The following is a 13,603-nucleotide window of genomic DNA, read 5'->3' on the forward strand; positions in this document are numbered from 1 at the left end:
CATTTTTGACCAGAAAAAAAAACGACTAGGCATATTAAGGCATTTTTGGCTGGAAAAAAGCTACCATGTGTAGTAAGATGTTTTTTGCCCCAAAAAAATGACCATGTATACGAAGGCGTTTTCAGCCTGGAAAAAAAAACGACCATGTGTAGTAAGGTGTTTTTGGCTCGAAAAAAAAAACGACCATGTAATTTTTAGCTCGAAAAAAACTACCATGTATAGTAAGGCGTTGTAACAGAAAAATTACCATGTATGACATTTTTACCCCCCCAAAAAAAACAACCATGTATAGTAAGGCTTTTTGGCTCGGAAAAAAAGGAAAATGTGTAGTAAGGAATTTTTGACCCGAAAAAAAAAAACGACCATATATACCAAGGCGTTTTTGGCTAGGAAAAAAAACTACCATGTACAGGTAACATCCGACTTACGACCAGGTTCCGTTCCGACGAAACGGTCATAAGTCAAACGGTCGTAAATCGAAAAGCATTAAACATGGCTGACGGGAGGTTTATACGACAGGATAGTATTTGTTTTTGACATAAAAAAAAAACACCATATATACCAAGGTGTTTTTGACCCAAAAAAACACCACTTATAGCAAGGCATTTGTAGCATGAAAAAAAAACCATGTGTAGTAAGGTGTTTTAACAGAAAAATTGCCACGTATAAGCCATTTTTAGCTGGAAAAAAACCACCATGTCAGGCGTTTTTTACCCGAAAAAAACAACCACGTATAGTAAGGCGTTTTTGGCTTCAAAGAAACGACCATGTTTCGTAAGCCGTTTTTGACCCGAAAAAGAAAATGTCAAGGCGTTTTTAGCCTGAAAAAAAAATAAACGACCATTTATAGTAAGGCATTTTAAAAAAAAGATGAAAGAAACAACCATGTATGGTAAGGTAATTCTAGCCCAAAAAACAACCATATAGGAAGGTTTTGTAATCTTGAAAAAAAACAAGCCGTTTTTAGCCCGAAAAAAATGAATAAAGCAGTTTGTTGTTTCATGGTGACATTTATGTGTGAATACAACCGTAAAAATTTAAACAAATAAAAATCTCAAAAGAACTTTTCATCGACATTTCAATGTCAATTGGTTAATAAGGCAGCAAAATTGCATCTACATTTTAAACGGGGTGAATATTTATAAATAAAGACATTCAAATGTAACATGGTGTACAATTTCCTAACACATATATGTGAGATAATATATATATATTTTTAAGTGAACTTTTTAATATAGTGAAGTTTCAGGTAGGAAATGAACAGGAAGGCCACAAGCATGATGGTTAAGGCCACGTGGTTCTCCCACAAGCCCCACGTGTTGTACGGGATCCCCAGATAGTCCAGGTACTCCTCCCCTGTACATCTGCAACACAACCACAAAAAAATAAAACAAATAATGAAATAACTTACAAATGAATAAATAAAGTGGACAGATACATAAATAGATAAATAAAAAAATATATACATACATAAACAAATAGATGAATAAATAAATAATAATTATTAGAATAATCCATTTTATTTATAAGTGCGAAATAAATAGATACATAAATGAAGTGAATATATAAATGAGTAAGTGACTAAATAAAAAAATATAGATAAATAAATAAAAGGACAAATAAATAGATAAATACATACTTACATAAACAAGTAGATAATAGATAAATAATAATAATACATTTTATGTATAAGTGCCAAATAAATACGTAGATAAATAGATAAATGAATACAATAAATACATGAATGTAAGTGAACGAATGAAAGAATAAATAAATAAATAAACATTATTAGAATAAAAACATTTTTTTATAAATGCCAAATAAACATACATAAATGAAGTGAATACATAAATGAGTAAGTGACCAAATAAAAAAATAGAGATAAATAATAAATAAATAAACACATAAATGGACAAATAAATAAATAGATAAATTGATACTTACATAAACAAATAGATAATAGATAATAATACATTTTATCAATAAATACATAGATAAATGAATACAATAATGAGTGTAAGTGAACGAATGAAATAATCAATCAATAAATAAATAACCAAATCCCATCTGTGACAGGCTCCTACGGCGGAATCATTTTCCAACTCACGTCAGTCCGACGGCAGGCCCCACGCTGCAGTTGCAGACGGTCACGGCGGCGGACATGTTGCTGTTTTGGCAGAATTTTAACCCCACAAACTCATTGATCTTCAGCGCCTGAAGGCCCAAATGTTCAAAAGTGAGAGACAATAGACACAAGGAAGTTTGTTCCATCTCGATGGACTTACCGCGAGGCCGTAGCGAGGAATGCTCAAGTACTTGAGCCAGGCCAGCCAGTCCATGATGCTTGGAAGATTCACAAGGAGACCTGAGAAGATCTACAAAACAGAAAACGTCCAGCATGGGATAGGTGCACAATAAAGTTGGACTGATACAACAACAACAAAAAGAACGTTTTTTTTTTTTTTAATCGAAACATTTTTAATTTGTAAATTTGTAAAACAGAAAATATTGTAGAAATTGACTAAGTGTTTTATAGATAAGATGTAATTATTTGAAAAAAAGCAGGATTTTTTTTGTTGGAAAATGTTCATTTTGTAAAATTTTTAATGGACTACCATATTTTCTGGAATATTGGATTGGATTGGATATGCCTTTATTAGTCTCACAGTGGAGAAATTTACATTACAATATAAGGCGCACCTTCAACAAATTACGTATTTAAAAACCTTTTTCCATACATAAGGTATTATAAGTGGCACTTTCAATGAGGGACATAAAAGATTTTCAAAGATTTTCCATACATAAGGCTGATGTATGACAATAATAATAATAATAATAATAATAATAATAATAATAATAATAATAATAATACATTTCATTTTAAGCGCCTTTCAAAGCTCTCAAGAACACTTTACAGTCACAGACTAGCTAAGGTACAATCTTCTTTTCCTTTACAATCAAAAATAAAATACAATAAATAAAATACAGTTATAAATAGAAAAAGAGAAAGAGCTACACAGAAAATGTGCACTTTTAAATAGGTGGGTTTTGAGATGGGATTTGATGGTGGGAAGAAAATCGATGTTAGGAATGTTGGGAGGAAGTGAGTTCCAGAGTTTGGGGGCAGAGCAGCTGAAAGCCCTGTCCCCCATCGTGCTGAGACGGGCAGGGGGCGGGGGCATGCAGAGGTGGAGGGAGGAAGAGGATCTGAGGCAGTGGTTCTTAATCTTGTTGGAGGCACCAAACCCCACCAGTTTCGTATGCTCATTCACCGAACCCTTCTTTCAGTGACGGTGCCTACTAACTGCAGTCTAGACCGAGGGGTGGACCTCTGTGGCGGAGGATCCACTGAACCCATGAGACCGATTCACCGAACCCCTAGGGTTCGATCGAAACCCAGGTTAAGAACCACTGATCTGAGGGAACGAGAGGGAATAGACATTTGAAGATGATGAGGTGCATGGTCATCTTTTGAAAAATATTTTTTCTTTTAGGTGCGCCTTATAGTGCAGAAAATACGGTAATTATTTTATAGGTAAGATGTCATTATTAAAAAAAGCACGATTTTTTGTAAAATTTTTAGTGTGTAAAATTTTTGAAATGGAAAACATTGTGGAAATTGACTAATTAATTCATAGGTAGGATGTCATTATTAAAAAATATCTTTTTTTGCTTGAAATATTGTATTGATGCAAAAAATAAAAGTTAACAGGCACTGCAGTATATTTTGGGGTTAAAAATGGTGAGTGTTGCTGGTTTGTTTTGCGAAAGGTGAAACATCTGTGACTTGTCAAACCTGTTATATTATAATAATGATGATGTCTAATAGTTGTATAATAATAATAATGTGCAATACAGTCGTATTGAATTTGTTCTACATTTTTTTTTAAACAAGCAAATTTTTCTGTAATGTACTTAAAATGTATGTGTGGATATAAGTAGTAAGGAACGGTGCCCCCATTTTTAAAATCATCTTTCACTCCAGCTGTCACATTTTCATAACATTTGTATTACTCTGAATCATTTTTTGTTTCCTTATCAATGTTAAAAGTACGGCACGACGCATGTCCACAAGACACTAGGTGGAGTAACTGCAGCTTGACAGACAGCACTTGCTAGATATTTGTTATCTATTAGCTCTGGCTGGCTAGCTATCCGGCCTTTCGCTAGTCATTACGAAACGTTCCCTCACCATCATAAAAACGAATGCGATGGTCATGAAAATATTGGCGAGCGCCACCACTGTCTGATCCGCCGAGATGGCCATGGTCATGGCTGTGGCCGTGTACGCCACCAACGTCACCGTCAACGCGAACACCGAGAAGGCACGCAAAGTGCACTTCAGCCCTGAAAAAGTGACAAATCAAGACAAAATAAGCGCACTGCCGTCAGCCATAAAAATCACACCAAAAAATGGAGAGTTGTTCTTACCAATCATAAAGTACACGCCGCAGCTGAAGATGACAGAGGTGACGGTACGGAGGGCCACGTCGGAAAGCACCTTGGACAGGAAGTAGACGGACACCCTGTAGTAGCCGCTGATATACTCGTGCCTGCGGTGAAGAACATCAGCGTTTGACAGCATTTTTGCGTATATGCAAACAACATACGCAAAGAGCTTCCGCTCGGCGATGAAAAGCTCGGCCGCCGACACCGTGCTGAAACATTGGTTGGTCGTGATGAAGAAGAGTGCCCCCATCCTGAAAGATAAAGAAGACAGAGGTGAGAGTTGGTTTCCACTCTGTGACCCCCTTACGCCCCGCCGGAGTCCTCCAGGGGTATATCTTAAGCCCCCTTTCATTAGTCCAGTTCAACCTGATGGAGGGTGTGGAGGGTTTTAAAATGTGCTTTGTAGACCTTGTGCGTACCAGCTTGTGCCAACATTAAGAGGATTAGCGAGTGCACATAGGAATGAATGCAATTTTCAATGCAGCATTACCCGCGTACAGTAGAGCTCGCGTATATTTTTTTAAGTGAATTTCTGCCACACGAGACAGCTATGCTTTTACCTGGAACCAGAAAATGTTATTAAATTCTTAAGAAAAAATAATGGATGACTCTTATTTATGTTAGACTGCTTACATGTTTTTTAATTTTATTTATTTATTCATTCAAGTATTTATTTATAGTTATTCAAGTATTTATTCCTCAAGTTATTCATCAACTTATTTATTCATTTATTCATCAATGTAGTGATCCATTTATTTATTTATCTATTTATTCATTCATCCATTTATTTATGTATGTATTCATCAATTTGTTTATTTGTTCAGTTATTCATCAATTAATTCATTCATTTATTTATTTGTTCATTGATTTATTCACCAAATTATTCATCAATGTATTTATTTATTCATTCATTTAACCATCAATGTATTCATTCATTTATTCATCAATGTCTTAAATTTATTTATTTATCTATTTATTCATCAATGTAATTATTTGTTTATTTATGTGTTAATTTATTCATCAATTTATGTCATCAATTATATATTTGTCCGTTTATATATTAATGTATTCATCAATGTATTATTTATCAATGCATTTATTCATTTATTCATCAATGTATTTATTTATCTTCGTATTTATTCATCAATTCATTTATTTATTTGTTCATATATTCATCAATTTATTCATTTATTCAGTTATGTATTCATTCATTGATTTATTTATACATTCATGTATTACTTATTCATTTATTGATTTATTTGTTCATTTATTGAGATGTTTATTTATTTGTTCATTTATTTGTTCATTCATTCATTCATTCATTCATTCATTCATTCATTCATTTAGTCATTCATGTATTTACATGTATTTATATTCACCTGTTCTGAATGCCACTCTGGTCGTCTTTGACCCTGAAGAAAATGGCTCCAACAACAAGAGCCAAGAACATGTGCACCCCCACCTGCAGAGACAAATACACATGTTTTACATGTATTCTATTTGGAGTATCATGCATGGATTTATCCCAGCTGTCTGCGGGGACACCCTGAACCGGTTGCCAGCCAATTTGACGGCAGAGAGTGAGAAAAGATAAAAAAGGACAGCAGTTTTAATCCCGACAATTGAGAGTTTATGACAGAACTAAGCGGTTCCCAGGGCAAGGGGCCCAACTCATAAGCTGTAAAGCACCGGAGTGATGAACCGTGACAACGTCATGTGATGCGTTAGCCGCGTAAACTGTGGCCACGCTGCGCCAGGTTTTGAGTTCAAGGGCGGGTGGGGGTGGGGAAAGAGGGGGTGTCTTAGTCCAGATATGATATCAAGCGCAAAAGAGGCAAAAGCCGGGTCACAGCAGTCACAAAAGCCGCTTATGGCGCCTGCGCCGTCCAGATCCCCCGCTGGTTGGGATTAAGGGGGTTTTATCAGGGTCCAATTGGCTGTTAATAATTCTTAAAGTGAGGGGACTTCTCAAGGCTTTGAAAAGTCAGGTTGATCCGACCCGAGATCATCGTTGATGCTTAGGAAAACACAAATGTGTGGTACAATGAAGATTCGGAATTTTTCCAATGTTTGAGGAAAAAAAAAGGATGATTAGATAACCTAAATGGCTACTTTAGTTGTGGTTGTTTATTATTAAATTCATCATTAAAGAGATGCCCATTTCACGGTAAGATCAGAGCATCGTCATCAAATGGTGAGTATAGTTTTTGCTTTTTTGAATGTTGCTGTGCCGATGACCATTTTGTGTTTGGGAGCCTTTTACTGAGCGAGTTGCTTGTTCTGTAGCCACAAAGGGACACAAGTCTTCTTGTGCCGGTCCCAAGCCCGGATAAATACAGAGGGTTGTGTCAGGAAGGGCAGCCGACGTAAAAGCTTGGCCAAAACAAACTTGCGGATCAAACCTCCAATTAGCTATATGGCTATCTAGCTAGCTATCTATTAGCTATCTCACTGTAAAGTGTCCTTGAGAGTTTTGAAAGGCGCTTATAAATAAAATGTATTATTATTATTATTATTATTATTATTATTATTATTATCATCTAGCTAGCTGGCTATCTACCTGTCTATCTAGCTAGCTATCTATTAGCTATCTGACTGTAAAGTGTCCTTGAGAGTTTTGAAAAGCGCTTATAAATGGAATGTATTATTATTATTATTATTATTATTATTGAGCTAGCTTTCTATCTATTTGAGTTAATTCCGGGTTGAGTGAACGCTGCGTGTGTGGCTGCCGCTGCTTAATTTCCTTTCTCAAAATAATTACACTGGAGTTCACTAAAAACTCCAAAGCATAAAACATGTACCTGTGCCACAGACGTTTGTGGGTTGAGCAGGAGGTTCTGAAAGGTTCTGCGCAGCACCCAACGGAGTTGGTGACCAAAGGAGCTGTTATACGTGACGGTGCGAGAGGCCGACGGCGGCGAGCGGCGCTTGTCTGTAGCGATGCGGCGTAGCTGGGCTTGCGTGTCGCTACAGGAGCTGCTGTTCTTGTACTCCTCCACCAAATGTTCCTCCATGCTCTGCCTGGAGCTGCTCAGCTCGTCCAAATCCAACTCTAACCCTTGGAGACATGCCACATTTGAGTGTTGGAATTGGAAAAATATAGCGGATTGTAAACATACCTTCAGAAAGGCCAACTTTGGGCATACTGGTGACGGTGAAGTCTCCATGGATCACATCCAGAAAAAAGTCGGCTGGGTTGTTGTGGGGCTCGCAGGAAAATCCTGTAAGACAAAGTCAACGACTTAAGAAAAAGAAACAACAACAATTAAACGATTAAATAATGATGTTAAATAAAATAAAATGAATATGTAATAAATAAAATACAAATACAAAAAAAATAATAATAAATAACAATTAAAAAAATAATAAATAATAAATAAATACATAAAATAACAAAATTTAAAAATAAAAAAAAATAATACAATACAACAACAACACTACATACAATAAAATACAAAAAAAAATCAACAAAAAATAATACATACAATAACAAATTTTAAAAATTAAAATACAATAAATACAACAACACCAAAGAAAAAATAAAATAAAATAAAATAAAATAAAATAAAATAAAATAAAATAAAATAAAAGTAGGGCTCACCGATGTTGGCAAAATAGTCCAGTGCGTTTGATGGCGGTCCGTGGTACACCATCTTTCCTCCAACCAGCAAGGTTAGCGAGTCAAAGAGCCTGTAGATGGAGTAGCGAGGCTGGTGGATGGACATGATGATGGTTCTCCCTTGATTTGCCATCCTGTAGCCAAATAAGTCAGTCCTTAAAATCCTTTTTAAAATCTCAGACGGACGGACAAGAAAGCATCATTTCAGTCGCTACCTTTTTAGCAAAAGCAGAACGGAGTTAGCTGTGCTGGCGTCCAGGCCCGTGGTCGGCTCATCCAAGAAGAGCACGGGAGGGTCAATGATCAGCTCCATACCAATGTTGGTCCGCTTCTTTTCGCCTCCGGAGATGCCACGGGTCATTTGCGTACCGACCTGCGAGGAACGTCAATGAAAATTGTCAACGACAGCTCCCCAGCCCTCCCGAAACGGAACTGCTCTATAATTTCATCGTCTACCTTGGAGTCGGCCACCTTGGTGAGACAAAGTTCTGAAATGAGGTGATTGACACGGGCCTCTTTTTCCCGCTCGGACACGCGTATGGGTAGACGTAACGCTGCTGAGAAACGGAGATTCTCCCTCACTGTTAGCGTACCCATGACCACGTCCTCCTGGGATAGAAGAAGAACTTGCATATAATAGCCAAAATGGTGAATTTAATGACTAAATAGCATTTGTATTCATTTCTCATGTCTGTATTTGTCTGGCAATTAGTGTTACCATGCTGTTTAGCTTTGTGTGCTCATTATTAGCATTGATGGGCTGGGTTTTAGCATGTTGTTGAGGCTAATGTGTTAGCTACTAGCAGTGATGCGCGGTAAGGGCCTTCAAGGAAGCAGTAAAAATTACATATTAAGAGCTATGCAGCTAATATATTTTTTGGGTGGGTCTTTATCTAATTCCAAAGAATATTTTAATCGATCCGCGATGTTTGGTCCATAATTTGCTTTGTAAATAATCATTTGACATAAAAAGGTACCTGGACCACGTAGCCTGACAGACATTTGAAGTTGGGTGGTTGCGGTGCTCCATTAATTAAAACTTCACCCGAGAGGCCGGAGGGATCCTTCCTCGCAGCGAGAATATCCAAAAAACTTTGCAGAACGACACGACATTTTTATTTTAAAAATAAGACATTCATGTACACATTTTTTTCTTTAATTCCTGAACTATGGTTGACTCACGATGACTTTCCGCTTCCAGTCGGCCCGAGGATGGCATTCAAGCCTGGCCTCATGATGCCACTGTAACAGAAATATTGATATTGGTACTATTAGGGGACTTTTGATTCCAATTTTCAGTCATATTGCAAATATGATGTCATACATTGATTATCGTACAGACACTGTACCGGGATACGATGAAAATAAACTTCATGAGTACTGTATTAGATGTATATATCTTGATATATTTTTCACATTTGATCAATCATAAGCCATCATGAGGACGGATGAATGAATACAGTACAGGGCAAGAATAAATCTGAAAAAAAAAAATGCATCAGGTCACTTCTGGATGAATGGGAACAGACATAAATACATAAATAAAATCTAAATAAATACATCGAATGTTGCAGCGTACTGTATATATTTAACTCATCAACTACCAGAAGTGCAAAAATGTGTCCACTCCAGTGCCAGGGTTTTTGTCATTGTCACTTGAATTCCAGGACCCACAGAATATAGTTTTAGGACTACATAAACATTCAATACAGCGTTAGAAACAATGGGTTCTCTTCTTTCATCAGAAAGAAAGAGTTAATTCTTAAATTATATGGGTCTAAAGTTATATGAGCTTGAAATGAGGGCAGCTGCCCAAAATATAATGCAATACATACTGTGCATATTCATTTATATAGCGCTTTAACAACAGCTGAAGCTGCAACAAAGCACTAAAATGGAAAAAAGGGAAATGCTGCTCCCTTGTAGAAAGGAAAAAAACATTGCCAGAGGCCATTGCCAGCGCTTTATCTGCAACCAAGCATGAAAAAATAAAACCCGAACAAATTTGGGAATGGCGCTCTATGTCATATTTTCAATTCCCGAATAAATTTGTAAAAGGCAGTGAATGAGTTAATTAATAGAAAAAAAATGTGAATATGTGACAAAATTCCGGAGGGGTGGGGGTGTTGCCGTGGAGCTATAGAATTTTTGACACAGTTCTTGTTTTAGTGGCCATAGAGTTCAAGTGAGAGAGCAAGCTAGACACATACGCGCGCACACACACATGCACGCACACACACACTATGTGCAGCCGAATAAAATGGAATTAAAAGATTGACCACAAGCCTGGCCATGGGTCACGTGACGCCATTTTTAATGCATTCCCTTGGCAGACGCCGACTTTACTGAGAGATTATAAGCAAGAAACCATGCCTAATATCATATGATTAATGCAAGGAATAATTCATTCTTGCATGGGAAACATTTCAACACACACACACACACACACACACACACACACACACACACACACACACATCAGAAAGAGAGAAACATAAAGCGGGGAGGGGACATTCACAAACGAGCAAGGTTTATGAAAGCAAAACACACAAGAGCTAAATGATTTTAATAAATGACAGCGGTCAAGTTGTGTTGCGATCAATGGCAATTTAGAGGTACGAAGCCAAATTTTATATTGATTTATTTTTTTTAATGCAGCCATGAAAGGGATATAAAAAAACTTGATGGCCATTAGATGGAAAAAAAGAAATGAAAATTGGATGGTGATTAGGGGTTGTATTAAATTGTCAATTATATAAATAAAGAAAGTTGGAAATATGCTGTACTAAATAAAGAAATAATAAATAAATACGGACCGGTTTATTGGCATATTTTCACGGACCGGCGGACAAATACAGCAAAATAAAATGATACGACAGGCATGGAAACTGTTTTTTTCTTTCTTTTAAATATAATAATAAACGTGAATCCATTGTGTAATTTTATACAACTTTATTTGCAGAGTCCTGGTACCAAATGACCCAAAAACCGGTACCGGTCCGCGGCCTGAGGGTTGGGCCCTCTGCTTTCAGGAAAGGATTTGAGTTTTTTTTTATGACAATTTCCTAAATACGAGAATTAATGATGTTAGTTGTTGTTGTAGTTAGTTTTAGTTGATGTGATGCAAACTTGATTTTATGTGTTCACAAACATGCAAAAATACAACAAAGTTTTAGGACAATTTACCATACCATATTAGCAGAATTTAAGGGGTATGAAATTCTATTATGACATAGTATAAAGCGACAAAAAAAAAGTGTTAAAATTGACATATAAAGCCACCAAATTTCACAGCAACGTGGACCTTGAAAATAAAATGTACTTACTTGAGATCCAGTAAAATCTGGCGTGGACCAGACTTGTTTTTGCACAAGAAGCCGCCCTTGATGTGCACTTTGTAGCCCACCTGGTGGAAGCTGACGGTGGAGCCGTATAGTTGCTTCCCCGCCGCCGATGGCTCTGTAACCGTGGCAACCTTAGAACCCACGAGACCGTTGACGCAGAGGTCATCCAGCATCGCTACGTTGATGTGACAGCTTTGCTCCATCTCGTAACACTGCCCGACATAAACATGCGTCGTGTTTATTTGTAACTCACCGAAAATAGCAAAACTGAAGCGACATGTTACCAAGATGTTTTTGGTGGGTCACCTCCTCATAGAAAAGCCTACTAAATTTCATTTGGCAAAGTCAAACTGACTGAAGTCAATTTGTATTTGTCTTTGTCAAAAAAAGGAAGCCATTTTATTCACATGCAGTGACCCCAACAAAAGTCTCCCAAGTGACCCACAAAAAAATTCAAAATAAGAGCTATATGGTAACGCAAACACCATATACACAACACACACACACACACACACACACACACATGCATATATATATATATATATATATATATATATATATATATATATTTTTTTTACATTTCACTCGTCATTGTTTGTTTTTAAAATAGATTGTCAAAATACTATCACACGACAGGGATCACGATGCATATTGTGAATAAATAGAATATTTAATAGACTATTTATACCCACCTAATTAAAATAGCATTTTATGTGTAGCTTTATCTCGTTTCTATTTATAATTGTATTTTATTTATTATTTTATCTATGCATGTCTGTGACTGTAAAGTGTCCATGAGAGCTTTGAAAGGCGCTTGAAATAAAATGTATTATTATTATTTAATCTTAACCCTTTTATCCACCTTAAATAATAACCTGCAACCTAATGACATGATAAACTCCCCATCGTAGTAAACGCCATTAATATTACAACAGCATTTTTTACTTGCAATAGGTACCAATATCCCTTGAAGGGAAAAGCCGAAAGGAAAAGAAGAGGTACCAATATCCGAAATAATATCGTAATATAACATAGTTGGTATATTTTTAAGTATTTAAGACATTTAAGTAGTAAGTCGGCTCAAAATGCATCGCATCATCTAATCACAATTGTAAGAGAAACTCACCTGCAGGCCTTGCGAGCGAGCGGCGCTGCACTGGTCAGGAAGAGGCGAGGGAGGGCAGCAAGCATCTCATGAGAACTCTGGGTCAAGGGTCGCCGCCACAGCATGCCGCATTAACCCTTTGGCCGCAAACTTATTGTGCGAGCCAGCGGAATACTCGCCGTTAGCTTGAGTTGAGGTGAATTTGACAGAAAAAGAAATGTATCGCCTCGTTTTTGTGAAGGATTGAATGTTCTCTTCTCGTTATCCTATAAAGATTTAGGGTTAGTACATTATTATTATTATTGGAATGTGACAATTCTATTTAAACAAAATACAGTTGAATCACAATTGGTACAAAAAAAATTGTACCAAAACATTCTATGTACAGTATTGTTAATTTAAATTGGATCCAATTCAAATTGCTAACATTAAAAAAAATCATCTTAGTGCTTCTAATTCATTTTTTCCCTTGACAAATTTATTCTTGTAAAATCCCCAAAAAATTTACCTCGCACATATTTCCACCGTCCAGCGAAAAAAAAACAGAACTCATAATTTTTTATATATTTATTTTTATTATTGTCATTTTTAAACTGCACAGATGTACAAAACACCAAATGTTTTTCACCATTTTTTGCATTAAAAAATGACATTGTAAAATAATGGCCGTTGTCATTTTTGTAAAAAAAAAAAAAAAAATACAAATATTGATGATATTTATTAATCATTTAATTTCAGCAGTCCAATTGAATGATGGATGTTGCCAATTACATCCAATCGTTAACTCATTCACTGCGATTCCCGAATTTATTTGGGAATTAAAAAGCATGAGTGGAGCGTCATTCTCGAATTTGTTTGGTTGTGCGTTTAAAGCCTTGTTCAGACTTCTGACAATGTTTTTCCCCTCCCACGAGGGGGCAGCATTTGCCTTTTGTCCATGTTAGCGCTTTGTTACAGCTTCAGCACTATATAAATCAATGTGTTGTATTGTATTTTTGACAGCCGCCCCCATTTCAAGCTCAGATAACTCCAGACCCATATAATTTAGGAATTAACTCTTTTTTTCCTGATGAAAGAAGAGTC

At 36.3% G+C, this 13,603-nt stretch overlaps 1 protein-coding gene across 2 annotated transcripts; it reads right to left on the reverse strand.

The window, feature by feature from the left end:
* Positions 1-86: 86 nt before the first annotated feature.
* abcg2d (ATP binding cassette subfamily G member 2 (JR blood group)) lies at positions 87-12,926 on the reverse strand. Of its 2 annotated transcripts, XM_089006594.1 has the most exons (16): positions 12,542-12,926; positions 11,398-11,627; positions 9,254-9,313; positions 9,049-9,163; positions 8,528-8,680; positions 8,287-8,444; positions 8,054-8,205; positions 7,572-7,673; positions 7,254-7,510; positions 5,829-5,911; positions 4,611-4,700; positions 4,432-4,553; positions 4,193-4,347; positions 2,286-2,375; positions 2,108-2,214; positions 87-1,364 (listed from the first exon to the last, which is right to left on the reverse strand). In XM_089006594.1, exons 2-16 carry the CDS (start codon positions 11,616-11,618, stop codon positions 1,217-1,219), a joined length of 2,013 nt encoding a protein of 670 aa, XP_088862720.1. In that variant the 5' UTR covers positions 11,619-11,627; positions 12,542-12,926; the 3' UTR covers positions 87-1,216. The 2 variants fall into 2 exon arrangements, with proteins under 2 accessions (XP_088862720.1, XP_088862719.1); XM_089006593.1 differs by having other exon boundaries at positions 4,432-4,700.
* Positions 12,927-13,603: the final 677 nt, after the last annotated feature.

The sequence above is a fragment of the Hippocampus bargibanti genome, linkage group LG10 (assembly GCF_051943395.1).
Source record: "Hippocampus bargibanti isolate YZ-2025 linkage group LG10, ASM5194339v1, whole genome shotgun sequence".
NCBI classification, from domain to species: domain Eukaryota; kingdom Metazoa; phylum Chordata; class Actinopteri; order Syngnathiformes; family Syngnathidae; genus Hippocampus; species Hippocampus bargibanti.